This window comes from Pagrus major, chromosome 18, assembly GCF_040436345.1.
Source record: "Pagrus major chromosome 18, Pma_NU_1.0".
In the NCBI taxonomy this organism is placed as follows: Eukaryota; Metazoa; Chordata; class Actinopteri; order Spariformes; family Sparidae; genus Pagrus; species Pagrus major.
The window spans coordinates 2,355,961-2,383,915 of record NC_133232.1 but is presented as its reverse complement, the minus strand read 5'-3'; the positions used below and the strand labels follow the sequence as shown (position 1 = coordinate 2,383,915).

Genomic DNA, 27,955 nt, shown 5'->3' with positions numbered 1-27,955 from the left:
AGCAGCGTACAGGCACGTGTGTTACTTATAGTGTCGTATTATTTTGCAACATATCAGATCATTGTTATTTGATACATGATTGAATAAAACACCGTGTCCTGTAGATATCACCGGCAGGCCGTGTGTCCGCTGGTACATCTGAGCCTGTCTGGCACGCAGACTCACAGCGCAGCCTGACCCGGAGAAGCACAACGGCCATTTTGCTCGGAAGGGGGGCCTCGGCTTCAACACGTGAGAGAGAGGAGCCTGAAGAGACTGAAACAGTCCAGGATCTCTGACTCCGGGAGGATATCATTCATGTGTGAGCCGACAGAGGCATAGGAAGCCAACACAATGCCCACAATCACTCTACCGCCGAAGGAGAATGCTCTCTTCAAGAGAATATTGGTAGGCTACATGCCTGAGATAACGTTAGCTTGCTAGCTAACGTTAATGCTAGTTTGTCAAGTAGCCGTCAGTTGTTTGCAGTCAGAGCAAGTAGCTAGGGAGCTGCTAGTGCGTTAACCAGCAGATTCAGTCCACCAAACGCATTATGGTTAACATGTCTCTGTTATTAAGTGGTGGTCGTACCAGTGCAACTGAAGAAACAGCATAGGTGTCTAGCAACTACTCATGTGCTGTCCCAGCAGTGCTGTGGCCTTGTAACACATCCGAAGTGTATCCATGACAAAGCTGCCTGACACATGACAGCCGTGCACAACTGAGGTGGATAGCTGAGTTAGCTTCCGAGCTACTAGCGGCAGTTTGGAAACTCGTTGTGCCGCCCTGTCAGCAAAGTTAACCGGTATTTGTCCTGCGGTGGGCTCTCAGTAGTTGTCGTTAGTTGAGCAGTCTAGTTCAGCACAAACAGCTCGCCCGGGTCCTGCCGGGTTACTTGTCGAGCCAAGTTCATTTACTACTTTGGAAATTTAACGTTAAACCCACTCTTGCTTCTTAACAACATGGCATTCAAGGAGAAAAAGGGGCGTTTACTAAACTAGTCAAGCCATATTTAAATTCGGCGTATGTCACACACGCCAAAACTGTTAAAGTAGCTGTCGTGTACTGTGTCATGTGAATCATCTATACTACGAGTTGGACCAGTGCTCCTGCCGGGTACCGGGAGTGTCTGTCCACTGCACAAGTCATACAGTATGTTGGGAGCTGCTGCTCTGAGCCAGGTACATGATGACATCCCATCAACAGCCCTCCACCATCAAGGCTCTTCTCTCAAGTGCTGTTTCTTCCATTTATCTCAGCGGTATAATGTCATGCTGACAGGACTGTTGAGGAGACAGTGTTTTTGATGCATGTGATGCTGTGCTCGCTCACAGCAGGAAGGACCAGTTGCTTGATGCACTTTCCAGGGCTCTGTGAGGACTAGTGCAGCAGACTGGTGGCCCTCACATGCCTGATGTAAAGTCTGCTCTGTCTTTTGCTGCAGAGATGTTACGAGCACAAGCAGTACAGAAACGGCCTGAAGTTCTGCAAACAGATCCTGGGCAACCCAAAGTTTGCTGAGCATGGAGGTAAGTCACGAGCTTATTGACTAGAATGGAAATGTGAGAAACGCCATGCTTCACTGTCACCTTCTTCTTAGTGTGTGTGAGTAGTGGATGTGCTAGTTGTTCCACAAGATGCAAACTAAAGCAAATTATTGTCTCTGCAGGATTACTTAAATGTCACAGTTACACTCACACAGGTTTAAATCAGGGGTTCTCAAATGGGGTTCTGATGACTGAGTGATGATTTAGGGAGCCAGCATATAATTGAGGGCCACAAATCCACAAAATCTTAATAGGATTTGTGATTTGGTCTTATAACAGCATTTGACATTAAATTGCCTTAAAGCCAAATTCAACTCTTTGTGGATAAAGAAGATCACTTCTTCTGTACTTGGAGGTCCGGTGAACAAAATCTTGGAACCTCCTTTTCTCCGAAACCATGCAGCATTTTTCCATGTTTGCTTTTTGATGTCACTTCCACGTTAAAACACAGAGTTGTTTACTGAAACTGCTAACTTAAGCTAAACAGCATGAGCACTGATGACAGAATGTAGCCTGTGCAACATGTGCAAGGTGCCACTAGTTGCCATGCAACCAGGAGCTTTCTACAAATTGTCATTCCTAATCTAGATATAAGATACAAAACCATTCAGTCATGACTATCAGCTGAGGAGCATCTCAAGAATCCGGTCTTTCCTCTCTCAACCTGATCTTGACATCAGTCAGTTTTAGAGTTTATTGAGGAAGCTTATGAAGCCCTTCACAGTTTAGCTCCCCAGTTGTATTGCTGCTCCCGTCTCAGCCAGAGCACAGCCTAAGATCCTCAGGCAGGCCTCGTCCCAGCTCAAAACTCAGGGCACCAGGCTTTTCCAGTCAGGGCCTCTCAGCTCTGGAACTCACTCACAGGGTTATTATATTTTATTCCATTTTATTTTTTAATTGTTAGATTTTGTTTGCCTCATTGCAGTCCTGAAATGTTTTAAAGCTGGTTCCTCCATGTAAAGCACTCTGTAACTCTGTTACACGTTTAGAATCAGCAGGCCCAAGTGGACAAACTAACGGCCCCACTGTTTCTAAATGATTTCAGACATGTCTTTGGCATTTCTCTACTGCAGTTTCTTGATATTTTCCAGCTGTTGTATGTAGTAATACTGATGTATCAGTGATTAGCTGTGATCGGCCAGTATATTGGTCTGCCTCTAGCTGTGCTGTTTTTATTAGACTCATGATGTAACAGTGGCAGATTTTAAAATTTGTGTGCCAGTCATACTGTTTACATTTTTCCTAGTAGTACCTCATATGAAGCAAGGCTGTATGGCCTTAAAAATAATATCCTGATACTTTTTTAGGCTGCATCACAATACAAAGTACATATCTCGATATTTTGAAATCTCCTCTGAAGCACTTCATGAACGCAAGGACTGGACAACAAAATCAAATATCACAATATTTTTAACCACTGTCCTGTAATGCGCCTTTAAAACCAGGAGAAGACAACACTTATGATATATAACGACATCCTAAATCTCAGATGACATAAAGTCTCAGCATACTCACGCCTGTCCCATTTTGCTGGGAAGCAAAATGATTAAATACTGAGAAGTAAACTGCAGTGTTCTGTCAGTCATTCTGTAGGTCAGTGTGAATGAACTGTGATGGTAAACATAGTCGGTGTCATTGTTTTATTAACTCGTGACCATGAATGTGTCACTGCTCTCCTCCTCACCCCTGCTCTGTGCTCCAGAGACGCTGGCCATGAAGGGTTTAACCCTCAACTGTCTGGGCAAGAAGGAGGAGGCCTACGATCTGGTGAGACGAGGCCTACGCAACGACCTCAGGAGCCATGTCTGTATCCTTCCATCAGAGCCTCAGGGCGCCCAGATTTCATCTGCACACAACTGTTTGACATTTAAGTTCTTTTTAACACTTCAGCTGCTGAATTCGCTCTGTAACACATTCGTAAACTCACTCTTTGACTTAATTTTACATGAATTTCTCCTCTGGGAGAATTAAGTAACGTCTGCCTGGCTGCTCTTTGTATAGGACACAAACCTGTCTTTAAATTCAGTTTTTTACATTCTTAAGCACATATAAACACCAGGACCATGCACCTTTTTGAATGTTTGCTTCCTGAACTCACTCAATCCACCAGGTTGGCACGTTTACGGCCTGCTGCAGCGCTCGGATAAAAAGTACGATGAAGCCATCAAGTGTTACCGCAACGCTCTGAAGTGGGACAAGGACAATCTGCAGATCCTGCGAGACCTGTCCCTGCTGCAGATCCAGATGAGGGACCTGGAGGGATACAGGGTGAGGGTCGCCAGAGAGAGGAGATGGGTTAAAAAACAGAAGTGTCTAGATTAAAGGTCTGAATGGAGGGACGCAGGATAAGAAGCGGTGAAAGGGGTTGGGGGCAACAGCTTGTGCAGACAAGTTACCCATCCTGCTGCACAAGATGGGAAGATTGGTGAAGATAGGGGAGAGGTGGCCCGACCAGTACAAGTCAATGGTGGACGGGATAATCAAACACAAATATCACTGCTTACAGTTGTGTGTGCTGTGGTGGTCTTCTCCCTCTCCAGGAGACTCGCTACCAGCTGCTGCAGCTCCGTCCAGCCCAGCGGGCCTCATGGATCGGATATGCTGTAGCCTATCACCTGCTAGAGGACTTCGAGATGGCTGCCAAGATCGTTGAGGAGTTTCGCAAAACACAACAGGTAGGCTCAACTGAAGTGTGATGATTTATTTAAACATATCTAACAACTAATCTAAGATCTGCTCTAACAAGACTAAAGGCCTCATTTAGTCTGGAGGAAGTGGGGAGCAAAATCGTCACTGTTCGGTAATTGGCCAATTTAACCATTGTGAAATTACAGGATGTGGTCTGTAGAAGACATGGACATTCAGCGTGACAGAGTCAGAAGCGAGAGGGAGAGGATACTGTGTTTATAGATTTGAGCCCAAAATCTTAGCGATCGAAGCTGCTTCAGAGCTTCCCTGGGAATCATCAGTGTTTAAGTAAAGATGAGATGTAAAGATAATGTGAGGATAAGTCCGGTCCCAGTGGGCCTTCACATTTTCGAGCCGTGCTGTCGGCTTTGTGAGACTGATTGCAAACAGTACTAGTGTAGTTTTTATCTGAGTGGAATTTATGCTCCATATACTGTAGTGCCCATAAAATTACTGTGCAAGGCATGCACTCTGTCTGCTAACAATCCCACAGTGCAATGTGTTGCATTTTACAGATGCCGAAATAATGTCCAAAACTACCAAAATAAGACCGAAGTTGTGATAAACTGGAATTCTCCTTTAGCTAAGTGTGTCTACCAGGACCTGCTTCTGGGCTTATTTTTATCAAAAACTTGGGATCTCTCCAAGAAATCATGCTGACCTTTTGACAAGGACCAAAAAAACTCCTCAGCAGCCTCAGAATAGGGAAAGCGAGCGAGAGGATGAAGTTCTGAAGTCTCCCCAAAGAGTGACGTTGCTATTTTTATAAAACTCTGAACACTGACCCGAGGCTAATGATGAAATACTGTAGTTTGCGGATGTTACTCGACTGCAACGCACCCTTAAGACTGACACAGTTATATTGATGGATATGCTATAATATACAGATTATGGCATCACATCGCAGGACAAGAACATAACACACAGGCTCATGACATAACATTTTTTCCAAAATTACATCAACTTTACTTTCTGAGCTTGAAGCATCTAAGCAATGCTATTACATCTCAAATCCAAGCAAACCATTTATTTAGATTTAGATTTTAATTTATGACAGGTTAGGGCAGCTGGGCAGTGACTTTCCCGAGTTAACTCTCCGGCAGCATTGATAATTAGCAGGTCCAACAAAGGCTTAAAGTAAGTCATAGAGCCTCCAAACATTTGAGTCCTCTCCAGCATGCTCCACTTACACATTTTTATCCTTTTCTCTTCTGTTGGTCCAGACGTCTCCTGACAAGGTGGACTACGAGTACAGTGAACTGCTGCTGTATCAGAACCAGGTTCTGAGGGAGGCCGGCCTGTACAAGGAGGCCCTCGATCACCTCAACAACTACGAGAAACAGATCTGTGACAAACTGGCTGTGGAGGAGACGAGAGGTGGGTACTGAAAAGGCTTTCTCTGGCAACCATGTTTATACTTGTAAATGTCTGAAGTGTTTCCACTGACAAACCCGACTTCAGTTAAAAATGGTGGTCACACAGGTTGGTACTAATCTCTGTCCATTTTCACCGTCACTAACTGGGAAACCATAACGCTCCCTTACACTGGATCTTTGTTTTTATTTCCTCATGTTGACAGACAGCATATATACACATGTGGGTTTGGTCACATTTTCAGAAGACCTATAATAAATTCATTACTGAAACAAACTTCATGAATGTTTTTGTGACAAAGTAGTTTGTGTTCCACTCATTCATCACAGAAACATGAGAGCTGTAGAAATGATTGGAACTGAAGACTGCCATGATATACATGTTCTTTACAAGTGGATGGAAACCTTTCATCATGACTGTATGCATACAAGATCTAAAGCCATGTACATCCTTGCATGCACACATATACACGTATGTATGTAAATGTCATGTAAGGATCCTCCAGCTCTGGGCTCTGGTTTGTGTTGCCATTCAGAGGCAGCAACACTACATGAGCCTGAATAACCAGGCCAAGCTGACAAGCATGCTACAGCTGATAGACAACAACCGGTGCACTGCACTGGGTTAAACTGCTGCTCCAGAAATTCTATTCTGCGTGTCTAATCAGTCGACTTACACAGACTGTATCAACAGAAATTATTAGGGTCACAGGGTGTACTGAACTGAGGACGTCACATACGGCAAACAATTGTCCTGTACTGGAGAGTTCAGAGTGATTACATACCATTGCACCGTTGCCTGCTGAAAGTACCTAACCCACAAAAAACCTACCTTATGTAAACTGGTGTGTGTGTGTGTGTCTGTCTGTCTGTCTGTGTGTAGGAGAGCTGATGCTGAAGCTGGAGAGGCCTGAGGAGGCTTCTGAGGTCTACAGGAGACTCCAGGAGAGGAACCCTGAGAACTGGGCCTATTACCAGGGCTTGGAAAAGGCCTTAAAGCCAGGTGAACACCTGTGTGCTCCTCATGATATGCTGGACTGATGTAGTTATACAGTCACTATTAGGGCTGTACCAGAAGTCATTGTGGTTCCTGCTTTTTCTGCTATGTTGATATTTCTGTTAACATTATTACTATTGTTTTCATCGAACTTTAATCATGGCCTTACTGGCCATTATAGCATCTTTCCAGTGGAGGGGATGGGGAACAAAATCCACAGTCCTTGTTCTCTTACATCAGAATCACATCAGGAAATGATCTCCTAATGACCAGACCACAGCAAACAAAAACTGTTTTAATGTTCACATGGACTGTTGCTTTATCACAGACTGGAAAAAGTAAAGCTATCCTTGAATGTCTGTGTTCATCATCTGATGAGAATGCAATGATTTGACTGACGACATGAGTTTCGGCTAATGACCGGCTGAATGACCCCTTCAAACCACACTGATAATACTAGAACATGTGAATATTTACTGCTCTGCAGAAGATGCTTGCTATACCTCAGATAAAAATCAGCTGTGCTTTATATCATTATTATTCATTATGGTAGTGGGTGGCCGAAGGGGAGTGCAGTATTAGTGGTAATGATGCGTTTACTGTGGATCTCTTTACACTGTGTGTGTGTTTGTGTTTCTCCAGGAAGTATAGAGGAGCGTCAGAAGATTTATGAAGACTCCTGGGTGAAGTTTCCTAAAGGCCTGGTTCCTCGAAGACTACCTCTGAACTTCCTCACAGGTAAACACAGTGCAGCCTGCAGCTCCACCGTACAGTGTCTGTGATAGATGGATAATCACACTGGTCGCACTGTTGAGCATGAGTCCTCAGTCCCTTGGTACAAACTGCTTTGGGTCTCTCCAGGATGAACCCTTCAGTCTTTGAAAATATTTGTCAATATTGATCTGGGTGGAGGAAGCATCAGAATTAAAGAATTAACATCAACATTAACCTGGACAACCCAGCTGTATTCTAACCTTAACTTAAAGAGGCTGAGGGAACCAATGCAGTCTACACTGGATTTGAATTACCGATTTCAAACATAGTGAAGCCCATCATGCAATGGATCACAACAGCAGTGATGCCAGCAACAAGTTGACGTTCTGACACATGAGTACACAGTAGTCATCACTACATCAGTACTGAGTAGTCATTACTACATCATTACATGAGTACACAGTAGTCATTACTACATCATTACATCAGTACTGAGTAGTCATTACTACATCATTACATGAGTACACAGTAGTCATTACTACATCATTACATCAGTACTGAGTACTCAATACTACATCATTACATGAGTACTGAGTAGTCAGTTTTACATCATTACATCAGTACTGAGTAGTCAGTACTACATCATTACATGAGTACTGAGTAGTCATTGTTACATCATTACATGAGTTCTAAGTTGTCAGTACTACATCATTACATGAGTACACAGTAGTTGCATCACAGTATTCATGGGTTGGAGCACATCCGCCTCTGAACTCTGTTACTACACAACTGTGCAGTTTTGTGACTACATCTTTCATAACTCTGACAGAAATCTGTCCACAGACACACACACCTGGCAAAGTACTCAAAATTACTTCTGTGTTAGTTCCCGCTGCAAGAGGTGTCTCCAGGACCACACACACACACACACACACACACACACACACACACAGCCCATCATCATAATGTGGTGGTCAGTGTTGATGTTGTGTTATGCCGCCACAAAACAATCAGTGTGTGCACACTGTCTGTCAATCGATCCTGATTTGTATAGCGCCAATTCACAACAAAAGTCATTATTATCACATACATTCACTTGTGCAGTTATGTTAAGTGATAAGTTCTGGCTAGATTTTGACTTAAATCAACAAAAACAAGGACTACCGGTAACACTGACGAGGACCACTTCATGCGTACTTGGGCAGGTCAGAATGGTGTAAGGGATGTGCCAATAATCTGTCCACTTTTCTCATCCAAGAAGTTAGACTGAGAGTGACAGGGCGCTGAGCTCAGTAGGCTCAGCTTGACACACATGACTGACAGCTGCTGACCATCAAAACCAAATGTCCTTTCAGTTCAGCATCACTAAGTTTGAAACTCTTTCCAATAACTCTTTTGTCGTAGCTCTGTGATGAAAGAGCTGCATGTTGATGAGCCATGCTGTGCTGTGTGGCAGTACAAATCTCACATCACTGTACCTTTACTGTGTGTTGTGCTGGCCAGGGGAGAAGTTTCGTGAATGTCTGGACAGCTACCTGAGGATAAACTTCAGTAAAGGCTGCCCACCTGTGTTCACTACCCTCAAATCCCTCTACACTGACAAAGAAAAGGTGAGCTATTTAAAATCTGTGCTTCTACATTGAACCTCTCTCTGAAATAAAACTACCATTGAACTTGTTTTCCCTTCCTGCAGGTCACAATCATTGAAGAGTTAGTAGTTGGCTATGAATCCTCGCTAAAAAGCTGTCGAATGTTTAGTGAAAATGGTGAGTGTTGCCCGTCATTGGCCTCAATTTTTTAGATTGATTCTGAATGATTTGCCACGTCATCCAGCTAAATCACATGAAAAGTCAAAGGTTTGTGAACCTGAGCGTTGAGTTCACACAGTCAGTTTGACTTGTTAAAACGTGTTTACAGATGATGGGAAGGAGGAGCCCCCGACCACCCTGTTGTGGGTGCAGTACTTCCTGGCGCAGCACTTTGACTTCATAGACCAGCCCAGCCTCGCTCTGGAGTACATCAACGCGGCCATCGACAGCACGCCCACACTCATCGAGCTCTTCCTCATCAAGGCCAAAATCTACAAGGTTTAGTACAAACGCATGAGCATCATGTTAGTCATTGTAATTCAAGTTTGGTGATGAATGAGTGTGCACTGATTCTTCATTGCTTCTTTGAACCTACAGCACGCAGGCAACATAAAGGAAGCAGCTCGGTGGATGGACGAGGCTCAGGCCCTGGACACTGCTGACAGGTTCATCAACTCCAAGTGTGCCAAGTACATGCTGAAGGCTGGCCTTGTCAAAGAGGCGGAGGAGATGTGCTCCAAGTTCACACGGGTAAGAGACAGAGTGTGCTGAGAGAACATGTGTTTCAAGTTTTTGTTGCCAGATAGTTTTGATTTGATCCGAGATGAATCAGTCTTATATCCAGGCTTCAGACAGAGGAGTAGTTCTGCTGCAGTGTCAGTACAGGATTATAACATGTGTTTGTATTTGAGTCTGAGCTCTACTGACATGTTGTTCCATCTGCCTGCTAGTCTGATGTCCCTTTTTATTTTTGTTCTACACCTAAGCCTCTTATTGTTTACCAGTACTCAACAGCAGAGCTTATTATTACACAGCCAATACCACTACTGACACTGCTACATGAGTGATCTCCTGCTCTGTTGTTTTCCAAACACTGTACTTAAAGCTTGCTTGAAAGGAACACTTTACAACATCCATCCTGAAGCTTACTTTGAATACTCGTACTTTTTTGTGAGGATCACTGGTAAGGTTGGGTTTAGGAAGAGAATACAAAAATGTCGATGCTTAAGGCCCAGTGTGTCTGAATGCATGGAGACAGACCAACATTGTGATTCTCCATAAAGCATTTCTGTGGGCCAGCATGACTCTAATTCACCTCCCTGGCTACAGCTTGTCTTTGACCACACAGTGTGATAATGGAGGTGTGTGTGTGTCTCTCTCTCTGTGTGATTGGTTTCAGGAGGGGACGTCTGCAGTGGAGAACCTGAATGAGATGCAGTGCATGTGGTTCCAGACAGAGTGTGCCTTGGCCTATAAGGCCATGAACAAGTATGGAGAGGCCCTGAAGAAGTGCCACGAGATCGAGAGGGTGAGCTTCTCCAACTGTCGTCAGCACCATCACCCCCACCCCTTCCCCTCTTTGAACTATGTTTATATTGGAGTGCATTAGCTCGAGCTAGCTGTACCCAATAAACTGGGTGCTTCAGAAACCTGTGGATGACGTCACGGTGACTCTGTCCACTATTATATACAATCGGTGGTCTGAGCGTACCACATAATCAGTCATTATTTGTATTGAGCAGGTCTAGACCATACTCCTTGATTAATTTATTTACAGGGACCCAACACTTCTCCCATTAGCACACACTAGGGGACAATGGCGAGAAAAAACTGCCTTTAACAGGCAGAAATCTCGGAGCTGTTATTACTGTCGTGGCTTCCTAAATTCATTCTTCTAACATAGCACATTTAAACACTGGCTCCTTCCTCCCCTGTCTCCCCTCCTTGTCATCAGCATTTTGTGGAGATCACAGATGACCAGTTTGACTTCCACACCTACTGCATGAGGAAGATGACGTTGCGCTCCTACGTGGACCTGCTGAAGCTGGAGGACGTCCTGCGACAGCATCCCTTCTACTACAAAGCTGCTCGATCCGCCATCCAGATCTACCTGGCCCTGCACGACAAACCTCTGACTGACGACAACAAGGAGAGCCAGGCAGACACCGGTCAGTCTGTGTGTGCGTGTGTGCGTGTGTGCGCATTTCATGATGAAGGTCAAAATCAGTTTTCCAAGTTTTTAGAGAAGTGGTGAAAAATGATCCAGGCATGTTTGAAGATTCTCAGTCATTCAGGTCAGAGAATATCAAAGTGCTATATGAAGGGTCCAGTTGCCTTAGATATGATCCCAGACACTTTGCTTATCCTTTTCACGTGTTCCCAATATGTTTGATCACTTATGACTGGTGGATTTACCTTTAATCCCTTTGTTTACTTCTGCCTATTGTTAGACATTAGTTTGACTAATGGTGGCTTTATTTTGCTGCACGTACCATGATGAAATGTGTAGCACACAGGTGGTTGTACAGTAAGTATGGCAGATATCCTGTTTGGATCTTTTCTGTGGTTCTTGGATGGAGACGGGTGCTTTTCACTCTCCTTCATCTCTTTTGCATCTGTTCAACTATCAGAGTCGTGTGACAGTAAATACGATGGCATGATGATTCTGTGTTGTCATTTCCTCATGTATGAGGTGTGTGTTACTGCCATCCTCTTTTTTTGAGCATTTAATAAAAAGCTCAAAGCAGAAAAAAAGGGGAAACGGAGATCTGTAACGACAAACAACAACGGTCCTCAGCTGGAAACAGAGCGAGTCATCATTTTAGTGTGCCAGCACTTCAGTTTGACTCATCTTCATGGACTGCAGACGCAGTGGAAACAAACAGGAGTGTGCAGAGACACTTTTTAGTCTCTGCTTAGTTCTTGTGGTTCTGCGGTACCATAGTTTGTGGCACAGCTTTGTGGAAAAGCAGCTGTTGCAAAACGATATCTGCTTGCTGACAGTACCATCTTCAAAATATCACTATTGTTTCGAAAAAATGTAAAAATACCATTTAATGTTTCGCTGTCCACAGAGAATCTGACAGACAAGGAGTTAAAGAAACTGCGCAACAAACAGCGAAGAGCCCAGAAGAAGGCACAGCTAGAGGAGGAGAAGAAGAACGCAGAGAAAGAGAAACAGCTAAAGAATCAGAAGAAGAAGAAGGAGGATGATGATGAGGAGATAGGAGGGCCAAAAGAGGAGCTAATACCAGACAAACTGGCCAAGGTGGGCTCATATTTACCTGTCCTTTCAGAAGGTCTTGGAGCAGATTGGTAGAATTATTATGGATGAATAACTTGACTTCTTTGAGCAGCCGGAGAATCCTCTGGAGGAGGCGGTGAAGTTCCTGATACCTCTGAAGAACCTGGTGCGCAACAAGATCGAGACTCACCTCCTGGCCTTCGAGATCTACTTCAGGAAAGGTCAGACAGATGCTGTGACCTGCAGTTTACCATGTTACACACACTCAGTCCACTAGTCCCAACTGTGTTTGTTCTTTCCTCCAGAGAAGTACCTGTTGATGCTACAGTCAATAAAGAGGGCTGTGGCCATAGAGCCTTCCAACCCCTGGCTGCACCAGTGTCTAGTTCGCTTCTTCAAAGGAGGTGAGCTGATGTTTCATGGTGACGTCTGCACCATCTTACTGGGGGTGTATGTTCCAAAGTCACATGAAGGACAGGTGTTCTGCACTTTGAAACATCTGGAACTTCCAGAAGGTCCAGATGTGTAGGATTGAGGGAGATCTATTGGCAGAATTGGAATACAATATTCATCAGTGTATAATCACCTGAAACTTAGAATTGTAGTGTGTCGTAATCTTAGAATGAGCCCTTTATATCTACAGAGGGAGCAGCTCCTCTTCCACAGACTCAGCCATGTTGCACCGCCATGTTTCTACAGTAGCCCAAAGCAGACACACCCGTCACTGATCTAGAGACGGACATTCTCATTTGTCACAGTTTTGGTGGCTACCATAAGAGAGTGTGAGGCAAGCTGTGCTCAGATGATTGCAATCTACAATCTCACCACTAGATGACACTAAATCCTGTACACTTGACCTTTTAAACATCTTTGAGTCATGTTGGAAGAAATCGAGTCCAGTGGCAGACCAAATGGCACAGTGAGAGTGAGGTTTATAGAGAACCAATCTTTTTGCTGATGTTGTCATTGCAGTGTGACTAGTGTGTTCTGATTCTGATAATGGTATCGGAAACGCCGATGCTGCTGAAAATGCAGGTATCGGTATCAGCGAACGGGACCCTGCTACTTCCCAGTTAGTTCAATTCTTCTTCGCTGTTCTAAACTACTACTGTTTTTAGAGCGATGAAGAAGAAGTTGACTTCATGTGAGTCAGAGAGCTAGCAACATATCTGCTATTTGGCATTATTTCATTCTGGATAACGCCACCAGTAAAACGACGACATGTTCCGCTGTAATTTGGACCTCTGACATGTGCCCAATGTCTTTGCTCAGTCTGCACACTGGGTGGACACAGTATCACCATTAACATTTGCCCTTCAAAGTGCGGTGCTGCAAGCAAACGAGTTCCACGAGTAAGTTTTAAGGGAATTATTTATTCCTAGACATAAACTGTTCTATTTAAAAAGTGGCTGCACTTTAACAGTTTTTAAAGGAATTGTTATTTATTCCTAGATTTCTTTGTTTGTTCTTTTTCGGTTATGACTGACTGTCAAAATACATAATCATAGAATGTTGTATGGCAGTCATTCTCTGCGAGGTTTAACCTGAGCCAAGTCATACAACAATGATATCAATCATATCACATCCATACAGGGTTAGTAGCTGTTAAGAGAAAAAAACGTCTAAAAAGTTGTCTGTTGCCAATTTAAGTAGATTGATACTACAAACTGACCAAACTTGGATTCACTATAGATCTTTGTCAATACATGTCTATGCTCCTTATATGTCTTTTTATTCTGTGTCTGTGTCTGTGTAGTGAGTGAGAGTGCGGACTTAGCAGAGGCAGTGAGGACGGTGCTGAAGCAGGAGATCTCCAGGCTGTTTGGGGAGAGCAACCCTCAGAGCTTCAACAAGAACTACCTGAGCAAACACTCCAACTCCATCCCACACCGACTGGCTGGTACGCTACACACACACACACACACACACACACACTCTCACAGCTTCCTTTCATACAGGAGACATCTATCTTCTGGCTGTTAAATCCCACTCCAGTCAAAAATGAAAGATGATGTGCAGACTTTTTATGTCATCAGCTGCTACCAGTTTAACAACCCTGAATCTTTGATCAAACTGTCACTGGCCATGTTGCATTGTGGGTAATGTAGGCACCTGTTTTTGTCAAGGAAGAAGAATGTGTGGAATAATGAAGACGATATCTCTGGTGAATCTCGTCATTAATGCAGAACAAAGGTTGCATTGTGTGTATTTAAACACATCATTAAAGGAACAGTTCACCAAAAGATCAGTATGCAGTCATTATGTCCTCCCCGATGCTGATGGAAAGTCAGGTGAAGTTTCGTAGTCCACAAAACATTTCTGGAGCTTCACAGTAAAACGGCGTCGCAGCATTCTCCTAAACAACTGAAGTAGCTGGGGACTTGTTTTAAAACGGACAAACAACCAAAAAAAAACATCAAGTGGCTCCATACAGCTCGTCTGCTGAAATCCAAGTCCAACCTAGAGATGACAAACTGATGATTTATACCCTGGAATACACCAACCCACTTCAGACTGGGTTTGTGCTAATGGCTAAATGTGAAAGTGACATGGGCTGTTATTCGGTCATGAGACCAACATGTAAAATCAGATTTGTGTAAGAAGATGAATGTTGTAGTCAGTCTGCTCATCTCTCCTGTATTTCTAGCTGCTAAGATGATGGTCTACCTGGAGCCTTCCTCTGATAAGATGGCCTGTGAGATAGCTACGGCACTGGACGAGTCACTGTCCGGTAGCAGCATCCAGGTATGTGATGATTTACCTGTAACGAAGGGTACCAGACATCACACACCCTCTCCACAAGCCTCCAGATAAACTGTGTTTGTGTGCGTGTGTGTTGCAGATCTGTGCTGAGGTGCTGGAGGCTTTGCGTGACGGGCAGCTGGGTGAGGGCCAGCAGAAGGCTGCTGAGGCTTACCGAACCGCCTGCCATAAGATCTACCCCTACAGCCTGTCCTTCATGCCTCCTGGTTACCATGACAACAACACCACAATCAGTGCCAACGGCGACTTGTCGGCAGGAGAGCATGACGACATGGCAAACGAAATGTGAGCTCTGATGATGAGGAGGGGGAGGAGAAGGAGGTGCGAACACGCCGCCAGACGCCTTAGTCCGCCAACACACCCATTTCCCTAACGCCGCCCGCCCTCCAGTCCCTGGGCTATGGCTGCTGTGAGTCGCCCCCCACATTGCACTGATCTGGATAGACTGAGCGCCACAGGAGAGACAGGAAAGGGAGCTGGCACATGGAGGAAAGCGATGCCCATTTAACTTTTTTAAACAATAAAAACAGCCCTGTCCACAGTTGTTCTGTAACTGAAAAACACTGATAAATACGGTATGGGGAGGCAAAAGAAGATTCTGGGAAAAGTGGACCTTGGCTGGCTTCTGTGAACACAGTCTAGGTTTTCTATAACTCCTGTGTTTTCACGCCATGTCCTTCTTGAAGGTGCATCTGCTTCTCACGTTTTTAAAAGTAATTTATATATTACAAACCGGACAAATGGATTAATAAAACAATGTTTGCAAAACCAAACGGTAGCATTGTGATGGTGGTGTTGTTCAGAATGTGAGCTGCTGTTTGCCACAAACAAATGAGATAGAAAAGGGAAATGCTGATGTTGTGCTGCCCACTCCCTGCAGTTCAGTGCAGGACAGGACTGAGTGAGCTGTGCTTCGTGTGACACACAGGCCTCACACTGATCCTCCTCTTCAGTTTGATCCTGGTGGGAAAAGGCCGCGAGGTATCCCATAAACACCACTAACCCTAACCCACTCCTGTTTATCCACCATCATCAGTTCTGAATAAAACAGGTTTTCTGAAGGGAGTGCAGAGATCCCATCGCTGTCAGTCTGTCACTGAGGTGCAGTGTGTCATCTATTAAACGTTAAACAGAGCATGAATCATCACTCTCCATTTCCTTCCAGTGACGCAAGTTACCCAAATATTAATGAAAAAAATAAATTGATAAATTAATCAACTGATATAACAAGACAAAACTGTCACTGTGAAATGACTAGATTTACAACGGTCTGTCTTGAGTCTAAATTTGAACTTGTTGAAACAGAATTTTGATGTTCAAAGTCTCAATTTTGATTACTTTTAGTTTTTTCATGCTTTCATTCAAACCATTATGTATCTTCTAACAGTAAGGGGCTCTCTATCAAAGCAAAGCAAAGCAGTAGGGCAGAGGGGGGGCATATTCGATGAGAGTCGGTGCAGATCCAGACCTTCTGGAGGAATAAACACCTGGAGTCACATCAGATTCTGCTCTGATCCCGAGCCATTTACAGACGGGAGGAGAGCTCAGAGATTACTTTTTAACTTTTGGGATTAAAAAGTGGATTTATCTTCACTTGACTGCTGACTGGAGCTGAAGGGAAATGTACTTTACCTCATGAATGTTACGTTATAGAGAGGAGAGGGGAAGAAGAAGAGAGAGAACCAGAGTCTCTGCTGAGTTGAGTCAGAAGTTCATCTGGATTCAACCACAAACACATCCTTGATGTGCGCTGTTGCTCACTACTGTTTTTTTTTTTTGGGAGGGTGGATAAACACGAATGATCCTTAGGTCAAACTGACTTTAGGGGTAGTGAACACAACAACCACAATTGCTGACTGAGGCACAAATGAGGTCATGTTTTAAAGATGTATTCATCTTAAATGTATCTCATTAGCCTGCTTCCCTATCCTGAAAGTGTTACCTTGAGTAAACTTGTGGCTTTCTCTGGTTTGAACACTGTTAATGTGAGGACACAACTTAACAACATGTAGAACAAAGGTCGAGTCGATTTTAGTCATTTTAATGCAGAATTATCTTTAAATTGATTAAAACCTTGACACACAATATAACAGCACTTACAAATGTATAATGTGATGGGGTGAAGGATGGAAAATAAATGAAAATTTATTATTACTTTGGGCTTTTTGTGCCTTTTGTTAGTTAGAGCAGCTGAGAATCTGACAGGAGAGAGACAAGACGACGCTCCGCAAAGGGCCACGTATCAAAATCAAGCCCAGGCTGCAGAGCTCCTACAGACTCAGCCTCTGTACATGGGGTGCAAGCTCCAGCGGGTCAGCTACCGGCTCACCCAGGACTGCTTGCTGGTGGTCCACAGAGTATGAATCCTATTGTTCCTAAACTTCCTGCTGGTTGAAACCTCCTCATGTACACACAATTTCACTGACAAAATGATGTGCAACTTAACTTTATTACATCATTGAGACTTAAATTATTTCATCGCACAGCAGGGTCACAGCACACTCCAGTCTGCTTCTGTGTAATTCATGGCACAATAAGGGCCCATGGGGCACACTAGAAGGGGCAGGACTTCCTGGAAAAATCTAGCCAGCTGGCAGGCTGAACAGCACAGTGAAAGTGAAGCTTATAGGGAACAATCTCCATGTCGCGGATGGTGTCACTCTTCTTCAGCCATAACACTATATAATCACAGTTTACTTGAATGATAAGTTAGCTATTGCAAATAAAAAAGTCAAAGTGCTGTCCTCAGTGTGATATACAGAACATGAATGTTCCAGCTGGACCGTCACAGTTTGGACTGGTGCGTGTCCTTGTCCAAAGCCTCCACTTGTCCACAGCTCTGGGAGCAGAGAAAGGTGTGGTCCTGATTCAAGTAGGTGGTGATGAACTCTGGGAAATCTCTCTTCAGGACCACCTCCAGGAACATGTCTGCTGCGGTGTTTAACTTCTGTTTGGCACTGAAGAAGGCGGAGAGAAAGAGACACAAGGCCGATATAGCAGGTCTGTAAATGTCAGGTGAGAATGAAGTGCTCACCTGATCCTTGTTTATTGGTCCTATAGTCATTTATTGTGAATGCATACATCTATTAACACTATGTAAGAGTAATATTTCACACGTCTCATGAGTGAAAATATTTAAGACTATATCAATATTTCAATAAGTAAATGGTTGCTGTTTGGTGCTCACATTACACTGGAGTGTCTGCTCACCTCACAGAGTGACAGCGAGCGCTCAGGTCCATCATGACCTTGATGGTGAGGTCAGTCACCAGCCGCCTGCTCACCACCCTGCTGTCGTCCTCCAGCTGAGTCTGATGACGGATCCACTGCCACACCTGACACATCAACATATTCATACTTCAGAGTCATTTCAGGTCCACACTGCTGATTAACAACAAGCTGTCCCCAAGTGTGACGTCACATATTTCTGTACACCAATCAGGATTCAGCTAAATTTAAACTAGGGTCGTGTTCTTGTATTCCCAAGCCACTGTCAATCAAATTTTATCAAACCACACCCGCACACATGAAGACCTGAAGAAGGAGATTAGTTTGTAGCTATGGCTCTAGGGAGGTGATACCAATCTGTCAGTCTGTACAGACTGAAACATCTCAAGTTTACGGTGTGATTTAGCTAACAACTAGATGTGGATGAGTCCAGAGTATATCCTCTGTGTTGTACACTTGGTGGGCGCTGGAGACGGACCTGTGATCTGGAAATCTCGGCTGTGGCTGAATCTTCAACCTGGCCTCTGTAGAAAAAGTGTCCGTAACCTAGGAAACAGAGCGTGCTTTTAACGGTCTACACAATAAGACTTTGTTCCTGCTCCGCCTCACTCCATCCTGTCTGCTCCTAAAGATGAGAAGAACACAGATAAGCAAATATACATACCTGCCAGCCAAGCATTAATAAAGAGGACACCAACTGCGATGTTATACCTCAAACCGTTCAGGGTGACTCCTCCCTAAGGATAAACAAAACACATCAAAATACACTTTATTATTATGACTTATACAGCTTGTCCTGTTCTTTCACATGAAGCTGACAAAGTCAGAAACACTGTACAACACAGTACATAGATGTCTTTGACATAACATCAGCACTGTTGTTTCTTCACACTCTCTTCAGGATATTAGTTCATTCAAATGGCTCCTTTTAAAATGTTACAGCTTTGTAAGGTATCCTCTGCAGTTCAGTTCTGGGACGACTCATCGACTGACCGCAGGCATGGACAGTAGGTCATCAGGAGTCACAGTGACATCATTACGAAGCTGGTGAAGCTGGTTATCACCCTCAGTGTGGAGCTTGAACAGCTGGAAGAGGGGAGGAATCACCACGATGAGAAAACACAAGTCATTATTAGCAATCTATACCTAGAGATCTCTGCCTGGCTCATAATCCATGGCTTACCTTCTGCATGGGCTCGATCAAACCCAGGTCATACACCATGAAACCATCCACACCTGCCTTGATCTCCAGCAGCTTCAGTCTAAGAGGGGGGAGAAAACACTGTCACAAAAAAATACAGGCAGTGTCAGTACAGAATACACACATGGCCAGTGTATATGTACGCTGATGATAGTAGCCACACACTGTGGAAGTAGCTACTAGCTAGCTAGATTCTGTTCATTTTCTCTAGATATCGTGAAAACATTGTTATGGCCATGATAATTGTGGAGGGAAAATCTGATATGGTAACAGCCCTAATACTGCAATGAAGTGCTGTGTAAATTAAGTCATTTACACAGCAATATGTATTTAAATTTTACATGCATCAGCTAACATTAGCCAACACAAGGCTAATGTAAGAGTGTGTGTGAGCAGGGATGATCCCACCTGGTGACAGCAGCCAACACTCTGCTGTGGGAGTCACTGAGCGCGTCCTGAGGCAGCAGCAGGGCAGCCATGCCTCCTGTGGCCAGCGCTCCCCTCCGATGACACGTCTGAACCAACAGGTCCATGTAGCTGCGCAGGAAACGCTTCTCCATGTTGACATATTTACTACGGTCAGGCAGCAGGAAGGCCTGTCTGTGACCTGGAGGAGAAACACATGACCTCTTCAATATAGTGAGACGAACCGCCCTCTCCACCATAACTGTATGTGTCTTTGTCTTCAATTTTTACAATTTTTTTTATTGTAAAAAGTTATTTATAACAAAAACACCCCATCATACCTATTGGGTTCAGAGGAAAACACAGGGATGTATGGAGCAGCTGAAAGCCAGCATGTTTGCCTCACCAAATTTGTTGACAAAGGAGGCTGAGTAATCCCAGATGCCACAGTTGAGTCCTGCTGAATGGTCTCGCAGCTCGTACAGAATCTCCTCCATCTCAAATGCTGCTAAGACATTTTCAATTAGCACCGTCGCCTTGATGCAGCCCAGTGGCAGGCCGAGCTGGACACACACATACAGACACACATAACATTTTACTCAAGATAGTGCTTCCTCAGCTCCTGTTCTTGTTGCTTGCTGTATATGTATGTGTGTTTTCATTGTTCTCACTGTGTGAAGCACTTTGTGTCACTTGGATGTATGAAAAGTGCTATACATATAAAGATAAATTGATTGATGAGCACACACACTTCTAGGAACACTCCCAATCCTGAAGTTTGTTGAAATGAAATATCAGTCTGTTATTACCAAAAGGCGACAGGAAATGGGGGGGGGGGGGGGTAACATGCACATCTGCTGAACTTAAACTATGGTTCAGCAGTTATGGTACAGATAGTGACTGTGATTTGTGATATTGGGCTATTTTATGGTCAAACTGAGCTGACCAGTTGACTGACACATAAACACTGACACGTGTGCAGACCTTCTGTTGTGTCCAGACAAATATCTTGTTCCATAGTCTGGCCTCCATGAAGCTCTCCACCTGGAAAACAAAGAGAAACAGTGGAGCTTCATTTGCTTAGTGATCTGTGTGTGTGTGTGTGTGTGTGTGTGTGTGTGTGTGTGTGTGTGTATGTGTGTTACCTTTGAGAGGTAGAAAAAGGGTCCACTGTTGTTTTCAAACAGTGTGTTTCCACAGTGAAACATGAGGAGTCCAAAGTCAAAGAGAGGACCAGGAGCCTCCCTGCCCTCCACCTGACAGACGGACAGACACAGAGGAACACTTGTCTTCTTTATGTATGGCTTATTATCTTTTGATCATTCATTTACTAATACAGCCTTCAACACATCAAATATAATGACAAGCACTCATCGCATGTTATGGCAGCATCAGACTGATATTTGAAACCTGCTGATTTTGTCTGATGGTGTTCAGTTTACTCTCAAAACATATACAGTAAGCTGTAACTGTAACTTTAGCTGCTGTTAGCCGGTTAGCTCATTTAGCTGTACAACTAGCGGCCCAGAGTGGGAGCTGAGTGCACCGGGGGAGTGGTGGTGTTTTCGCTGCTAGTACAGCAGCTTTGGACCAGGACGGGCCAAAGCTAGCTGGTTAGCATGCTAATTTCAGTAGATCCCTGCAACACAATAAATGGACGCAAATACTGTTAATTTTTCACGTTCTGTTGACAATTTTTGTTCATTTTTGAATGTTTTCAATGACAGCTCTTTCATATTGCACCTGTAAATGTTCTGTAAAATATATTTTCCAACAAAAAAGCTTTCTCCACACTGACAGGAATGAAATAATGGTGGAAAATTGCTAAAGCTTTTATTCTAGAAGAGGACTAGGGCCATTGAATTCTGAGAAGTCAAGTAAGTGTTTCACAGTGGCTCTAAAACCACCTTTCCTTACTGGTTTGGTTATTGACATAATAGTTGTACCCTATTTTGTTTAATTATAGAATTTAAACTCCCCTGAGTGGCTCAGACCTCCACACTGAACACTGATGGAAGTGAAGTAGAGAAAATGCAGGACTACCATCATGTTGTGCTCCACCATGTTCCAGGCACGGGGACGAAGCATCAGCACTGGAGCCTGTGATATGTGTGGAACATCTGTAAACACATGGGTGGTGTGCTACATGAGTGTATGTGGACCGTGGTGTTTACCCTGTTCCACATCTGGAATATTCACACACAAATATTCATGTCCCTGTACAGTAATGTAGCTGCACTAACATGAGTAACAATGTAAAACAAGTCGAGGGAAGTTACCGGGGAGCTGGTTATGAACCGCCTTCAAAACATTATGAAGGCCTTTGATCTGGTTGTGATATGTGGGGCAGTTCCCATCATCGAAGTCAACCTGCCGAGACAAAAGAGAAGACTTCAGCTTCTGTTCGGACACAACAGAAGAGCTGCATGTGGTTGAAAGTGCCAGCAGAGATGGTACCTGTATGCCTTGTGCTGGTGACAGCAGAGCTTTAATGAAGCGCTGGGTGTCGCAGGGAGCCAGATCCCCAATATCCACGTGTCTTCTCTGGAGCCTCAGGGGGACGGGGAGCACTCTCCAGGCTGGGTCCCTCCTGATATGTGTGGTACTTTTCAGAAAGCTTGGCAGCTCACCTGAAAGGTCCAAGTGGGCCTTTCTGGACATTCTTAACCGCAGGACCTGAACAGAGTAGAGCAGAAAAATGCTGATTTAAACAAGTCTTCTGTGCATTCAATAAAAAGGCTATCTTTAGCCGGCCTACCTCATCCACCTCCTCGTTGAATGTGGAGATGAGCTCATGGAGGAAGAGCAGGGAGTCGGTGGTGAAGAGTGTCTCGTACTCTGCTTCTAGACCTGAGGGAGGGGGAGACAGCTCCATGCTGACTGGACCCTGTGGACAAAAAAAAAAAACAGTCAACATATTAAAGTCTATATGATGTTGGTTCATCAAAGTCAATCTCCATTTTCAAAGAAAGGTGCTCATTTTAAAGGTTTGAATATTCATTTTCTAATCACAGGTTGTACAATGAAATGCAAGTTATATTTGCTTTACATAAGAACATTTTTTATGGTGGAGTGTTGAGGTTGAGTTCAGGAGTCTCACGGCCTGGGGAATGAAGCTGCTCTGTAGTCTGGTGGTACGGCAGCAGATACTTCTGTATGTGTTGTCAGATGGCAGCAGGGTGAACAGACTGGGGCTGGGTGGGTGTTGTCTTTTAGTATCTTTGGGCTCTGTGCAGACGTCTCACTTCACCTCTGTAACTTTCACACAGATGGCGAGATGGAATAATGTATGGAAGCCCAATTCCGCCAGTGTGATGAAAAAAAAAGATCCTGTAAGTCATTATAATGAGATAGTATCTCAAAATATCGACTTAGTATCTCAAAATAATGGGGTAGTATCTCAAAATAATGGGATAGTATCTCAAAATAATGAGATAGTATCTCAAAAATTGACTTAGTATCTCGAAATAATGAGATAGTATCTCGAAATATTGACTTAGTATCTCAAAATAATGAGATAGTATCTCGAAATATTGACTTAGTATCTCAAAATAACTAGATAGTATCTCAATATATTGACTTTGTATCTCAAAATAATGAGATAGTATTATATAAAATAATATATATATCCAAAAATATCAGACTATCATTTAAGAATGAGAATGGAATCGCTGATGTACTTTGATTTTAATTATTTTGTTTCATTTTACTAGCACTGAAACCAGTCCTTTGACCGATAAGGACATCTTCTCACTACTAAAAATTCATTAAATGTAACAAGTTACAGCGTCCACCTGCGCCGACTTTACAAGATATTTGTTCTTAACAACCAGCATTGTAAGAATTTTAAAATCAGGTTTGGAAAAAAGTTAAGACACTTTTTTTCTTCTCCGTGTGTTATGTTTTATTGCCTCTCGCTCGCCAGTCTATATTAATAAAATGGCTTTATCAGCATAATAACAGTTACTGTAAGAGTAACTAATAATAACTAGAATGACACTCAAAGAGATGCAACACCTGCATGTGAGCTTGCTCAAAATTAAAATGTAAAAATTATAATCTACACGTGCTGCTCTTTTAAAACCTTGGTTGTTAAGGCAATATGGAGCTACATAAACATCAACCTATAATTTAAAGACTGTCACTAATGTCATGTAATGCCTGTATTTCAGATGCCATGTACAATAAACAATTAAGGGCATATTTGTATACAATGGTAGGCCTATTTAGCTGAAGCTTTTTCTCTATTTCCCCAACCCATTAATAATCATTTGACGAAGTCTTAGATGAAGGTCAGTAATTTCATACACATCATCAGACATTGCAAGGTTGTGCTCAGCCATAAATTCCATACATAAGTGAAACACATCGTCATCACAAGGATAGTCCTTAAAAACACAGTCCTCTCGACATATTTCTATCTTCATTTGATGAGCTGGCTGCAAGAAATTCTGAGACCCATAAAGATTGGGAACCGCGTAGATTATTGAAGGGCGGCTATTTGGAGCCTGAGGATTGTTGGTTGTTCTTATGTGATGATCATTCCAGACAGTTACAACTTCATCAAGCTCCTCCTATAGAAAAAGAGTGAGTGTGAAAATAATCCGTGTTTATGCCGTTATATCTCATAGTTACATTTGTGTTGATAAACAATATTTTGAGGATAGTATACCTGTATGGTATTTTGGAAGCAAAACTGGATCAGTGATTTGTCAATGAAGCTGTCAACAAAATAGCCATCTGCTTTCAGCTGGTCGAAGTGATCCATCCAAAACTGGATGCATTCACTTCTCAAGGTGCACCACCAACGTTCAATCCTTTGATCGCCAGTACTTGGACCTAAAGTGAGACACTCACGTACCATTCTCATCCTCACTGTTGTGCAGAAACTTTTGCATCACTGCAAAGTGTGTATTCTCAGTACCGAGATCTAACCTGACTTTTTGTGGACATCCATTGTTTTTCGGTCACAGCATCTATAAAATAACCTGCGATAATATGAGGGTCACTGTTGGTTTTGTATGCTTCTAGCCACATCATTTTTCTTGAAAAGCCATCTATGCAACCACTGATACATATGCCATATGGCTTTAATTTATCGTACCCGTCTATATGCCATACAGAATTTGGCCCACGACTGACATACATGTGCTGTCTCAAACAGTTGCGTGCACTCAGATCCTCCCCATTTCTGTCCATCAGTCACATCAATTGGCGCACAGTTTCTCTGTCGGTAGCTATCCCAGCCAGCCAACATTTCTGGTGCATCCATCTGTAAACGTGCTGTTTGCCAGACATCTGTAGCTGTTGGTCAATGAAGGATGCCACTTCAGCTTCATCTGTCTTATTTTGTCTCTGCCAAAGCTGGTTCTTTTGTAGCTCTCTAGAGTCCAAAGGCTTAGTTTGATATTATGTGATTCCTCCAAGAGCACTAAATTTCACGATTTGTGAATCCACATCTAAAGTAGTCTTCAATGATGGTATCCATTTAGGTCTGCTAAGCCTTGTCTCACCCACTTGCTTCTGTTGTTTTGGCGCATATGAGGAAACAAGACATAGGCCTAAGTCATTATTTTGGGATACTATCTCATTATTTTGAGATACTAAATCATTATTTTGACATACTAAGTCATTATTTTGACATACTAAATCATTATTTTGACATACTAAGTCATTATTTTGACATACTAAATCATTATTTTGACATACTAAGTCATTATTTTGAGATACTATCTCATTATTTTGACATACTAAATCATTATTTTGACATACTAAGTCATTATTTTGAGATACTATCTCATTATTTTGAGATACTAAGTCATTATTTTGACATACTAAATCATTATTTTGACATACTAAGTCATTATTTTGAGATACTATCTCATTATTTTGACATACTAAATCATTATTTTGACATACTAAGTCATTATTTTGAGATACTATCTCATTATTTTGACATACTAAATCATTATTTTGACATACTAAGTCATTATTTTGAGATACTATCTCATTATTTTGACATACTAAATCATTATTTTGACATACTAAATCATTATTTTGACATACTAAGTCATTATTTTGAGATACTATCTCATTATTTTGAGATACTAAGTCATTATTTTGAGATACTAAGTCAATATTTTGAGATACTAAGTCAATATATTGAGATACAATCTCATTATTTTGAGATACTATCTCATTATTTTGACATACTAAGTCATTTTTTTGAGATACTTATTCAATATATTGACATACTAAGTCAATATATTGAGATACTAAGTCAATATATTGACATACTAAGTCGATATATTGAGATACTATCTCATTATTTTGAGATAGTAAGTCATTATTTTGAGATACTATCTCATTATTTTGAGATAGTAAGTCATTATTTTGAGATACTATCTCATTATAATGACTTACAGGATCTTTTTTTTTTCATAACACTGGCGGAAATGGGCTTCCATATTAATGGCACACGATTCCCGCCTTGAAAAGCCAGTGTAAATGGGGCTTGTGCCTGTTTGCTTCTGAGCAGGTACTGTAGGCCTGCAGTGGATTTATCAGAGCCTTTTCACTTAAACAGCTGCCTGCTGCTAACAAAACTAAGGAGAGCAGAGAGACTGAAGCAAACAGTTAACGGTGACACTGATGAGATGAAAGATGTTAACATGCTTCAGAACTGCAGAGGTGTTGGCTCAGGTGGTCAGAGTTAACTTTAATAACTCAGGTCAACTCATGTTTCCTGTTGGCCTCTTGACTGTCAACCTTCAGATAAACACATAATTAAGCAAGACCTGACTTGTCTTGACGAAGGACTTGACTTGAGTTGAGACAACCTATGACTTTACTTGCCCAAGGAAAAATGACTTGGGACTTGGACCAAATGTGTTATAGTAAATCTTTGATCATACTGATCATTGCGTTCCACATCTTCCCAACTCTTTACAATACAACTTGAACAAGTTAACAGGACAAATGTGAAAAAGACTGTGTGGAAAAGATAATTTGGGGAATTAACTATTTAATTTTGCACCAGTGTAGCTCTTCTGTTTATCAACTAATTGATTATTTGACTAATAATTACAGCACCAGAGACAGGCTGCTGCTTTTAAATCTGTTTGTGTGAATAAGAAGCATGGGTTGGTCCTGATAAGGTTCTCTGAGGAGCTGTCAGTATGCTTAGTCTTTGATTCAGGCATTTAAGGTTCAGTAACCCTGAGCAGCTTTTTATTTTGACCACATTTATGCGAAAGATTTCAAAGACTTGTCAAAGCAAAGAGGCACCTGAAAGTAGCACTTGAACTATCAGAGTACAGTAAACTAAAGAAACTGCTCTGACGTTCAAAGTCCATCATGCAACATGCTGTTAACAACTCCTCACATTGTACTTGTTTCTTTCTCTCACTCATGATGTCGCTACTTCAGTCTCTAAAGTCTATTCAGCCACAAAACAAAGTAATGCAATGATACTCACAGACATGTTGACAGGTGCTCTGCTCACTCAACAGAAGTGGACTTTGGTTATGAACTAACTTTTGGTCACTGTTTGAACAGGAAGATGTTTGCTTGTATGTTCAGTTTAAAGTCCTGTATGTGTATTCTGTACATTTAAGGCTATTTTATGACCAACATTAGCAATTTGGTCACCTAAGACATGCTGATATGTGATCTAAAAGATATCTCTCATTTTTTTGGGGGGGAAATTAGACTACTACATATTAGGCCCCGAGGCTGCTCACATCTGGTATCAACATGTGTCTGTTCATCCCTGCTCTACCTGCAAATAAATGTTTTTACACAAAATAAGAAACATATTCATGTATCACGTTGGCAGAATTAACAAGAAAGCCCAAATTGTTAAGACTTTGCTGTAGTCAGCGTTTGACACAGTTACTAAAGTTTTGTCGTAGCAAAGTTTGTTGAGTTTCTCCTCACTCAATAACTCTTAAAACAGGTGATTTGTTAAGGGAGTCTGGTGATGTTGTGGTAACTAGTTCAGTGGTTGGATCAGTGGAAACAGACAGTGTGTTCACAAACATCTGCTGCTGACATCGGCAGGATAACAGAGACCAAACATGTCATTTACATTACAGTGAAGCACCTGGAGATCAGACAGAGAGTAATCCTGTCTGTTGTTGTGGCTTCTTCTTCTTCTTGTTTCACAGAGGATGTCAGTTGAGTAGACGGTCCTTCAGCGGACCCAGGACATATGTGCGTCCACACT

The 27,955-nt window shown here is 42.6% G+C and overlaps 2 protein-coding genes across 6 annotated transcripts; one reads left to right on the top strand and one right to left on the bottom strand.

Annotated features, from left to right (window-relative positions):
- Window positions 1-202: 202 nt before the first annotated feature.
- On the top strand, window positions 203-15,667 carry naa15a (N-alpha-acetyltransferase 15, NatA auxiliary subunit a). The gene is made up of 20 exons (XM_073486868.1): window positions 203-387; window positions 1,424-1,508; window positions 3,229-3,333; window positions 3,637-3,794; window positions 4,067-4,201; window positions 5,438-5,591; window positions 6,471-6,590; window positions 7,227-7,322; window positions 8,802-8,908; window positions 8,992-9,064; window positions 9,216-9,385; window positions 9,485-9,637; window positions 10,287-10,415; window positions 10,842-11,055; window positions 11,962-12,155; window positions 12,244-12,352; window positions 12,437-12,535; window positions 13,888-14,031; window positions 14,779-14,876; window positions 14,974-15,667. Exons 1-20 carry the CDS (start codon window positions 334-336, stop codon window positions 15,181-15,183), a joined length of 2,607 nt encoding a protein of 868 aa, XP_073342969.1. The 5' UTR covers window positions 203-333; the 3' UTR covers window positions 15,184-15,667.
- Window positions 15,668-16,919: 1,252 nt separating this feature from the next.
- Window positions 16,920-27,940, bottom strand: ugl (ureidoglycolate lyase). 5 transcript variants are annotated; one of them, XM_073486872.1, is made up of 15 exons: window positions 27,206-27,252; window positions 22,487-22,615; window positions 22,186-22,404; window positions 22,008-22,098; window positions 21,772-21,848; window positions 20,874-20,984; window positions 20,713-20,772; window positions 20,135-20,291; window positions 19,732-19,930; window positions 19,306-19,384; window positions 19,116-19,208; window positions 18,787-18,859; window positions 18,601-18,668; window positions 18,105-18,229; window positions 16,920-17,851 (listed from the first exon to the last, which is right to left on the bottom strand). In XM_073486872.1, exons 1-15 carry the CDS (start codon window positions 27,209-27,211, stop codon window positions 17,680-17,682), a joined length of 1,659 nt encoding a protein of 552 aa, XP_073342973.1. In that variant the 5' UTR covers window positions 27,212-27,252; the 3' UTR covers window positions 16,920-17,679. The 5 variants fall into 5 exon arrangements, with proteins under 5 accessions (XP_073342973.1, XP_073342974.1, XP_073342972.1 ...); XM_073486873.1 differs by lacking the exon at window positions 27,206-27,252 and adding an exon at window positions 27,833-27,940 and having other exon boundaries at window positions 17,325-17,851; XM_073486871.1 differs by having other exon boundaries at window positions 17,589-17,896.
- Window positions 27,941-27,955: the final 15 nt, after the last annotated feature.

Bases quoted from the DNA above. Each gene is read 5' to 3' on its own strand.
- ugl (XM_073486869.1), bottom strand. From the start codon at position 22,672: ATGAACCAACATCATATAGACTTTAATATGTTGACTGTTTTTTTTTTT. The intron at 19,385-19,731 runs GTGGGATCATCC...CCCCCCTCTTAG, and splicing joins GTGTTGGCTGCTGTCACCAG to ACTGAAGCTGCTGGAGATCA. The intron at 17,897-18,104 runs GTGAGCAGACAC...TGACATTTACAG, and splicing joins GCTCGCTGTCACTCTGTGAG to ACCTGCTATATCGGCCTTGT.
- naa15a (XM_073486868.1), top strand. From the start codon at position 334: ATGCCCACAATCACTCTACCGCCGAAGGAGAATGCTCTCTTCAAGAGA. The intron at 388-1,423 runs GTAGGCTACATG...CTTTTGCTGCAG, and splicing joins CTCTCTTCAAGAGAATATTG to AGATGTTACGAGCACAAGCA. The intron at 6,591-7,226 runs GTGAACACCTGT...GTGTTTCTCCAG, and splicing joins GGAAAAGGCCTTAAAGCCAG to GAAGTATAGAGGAGCGTCAG.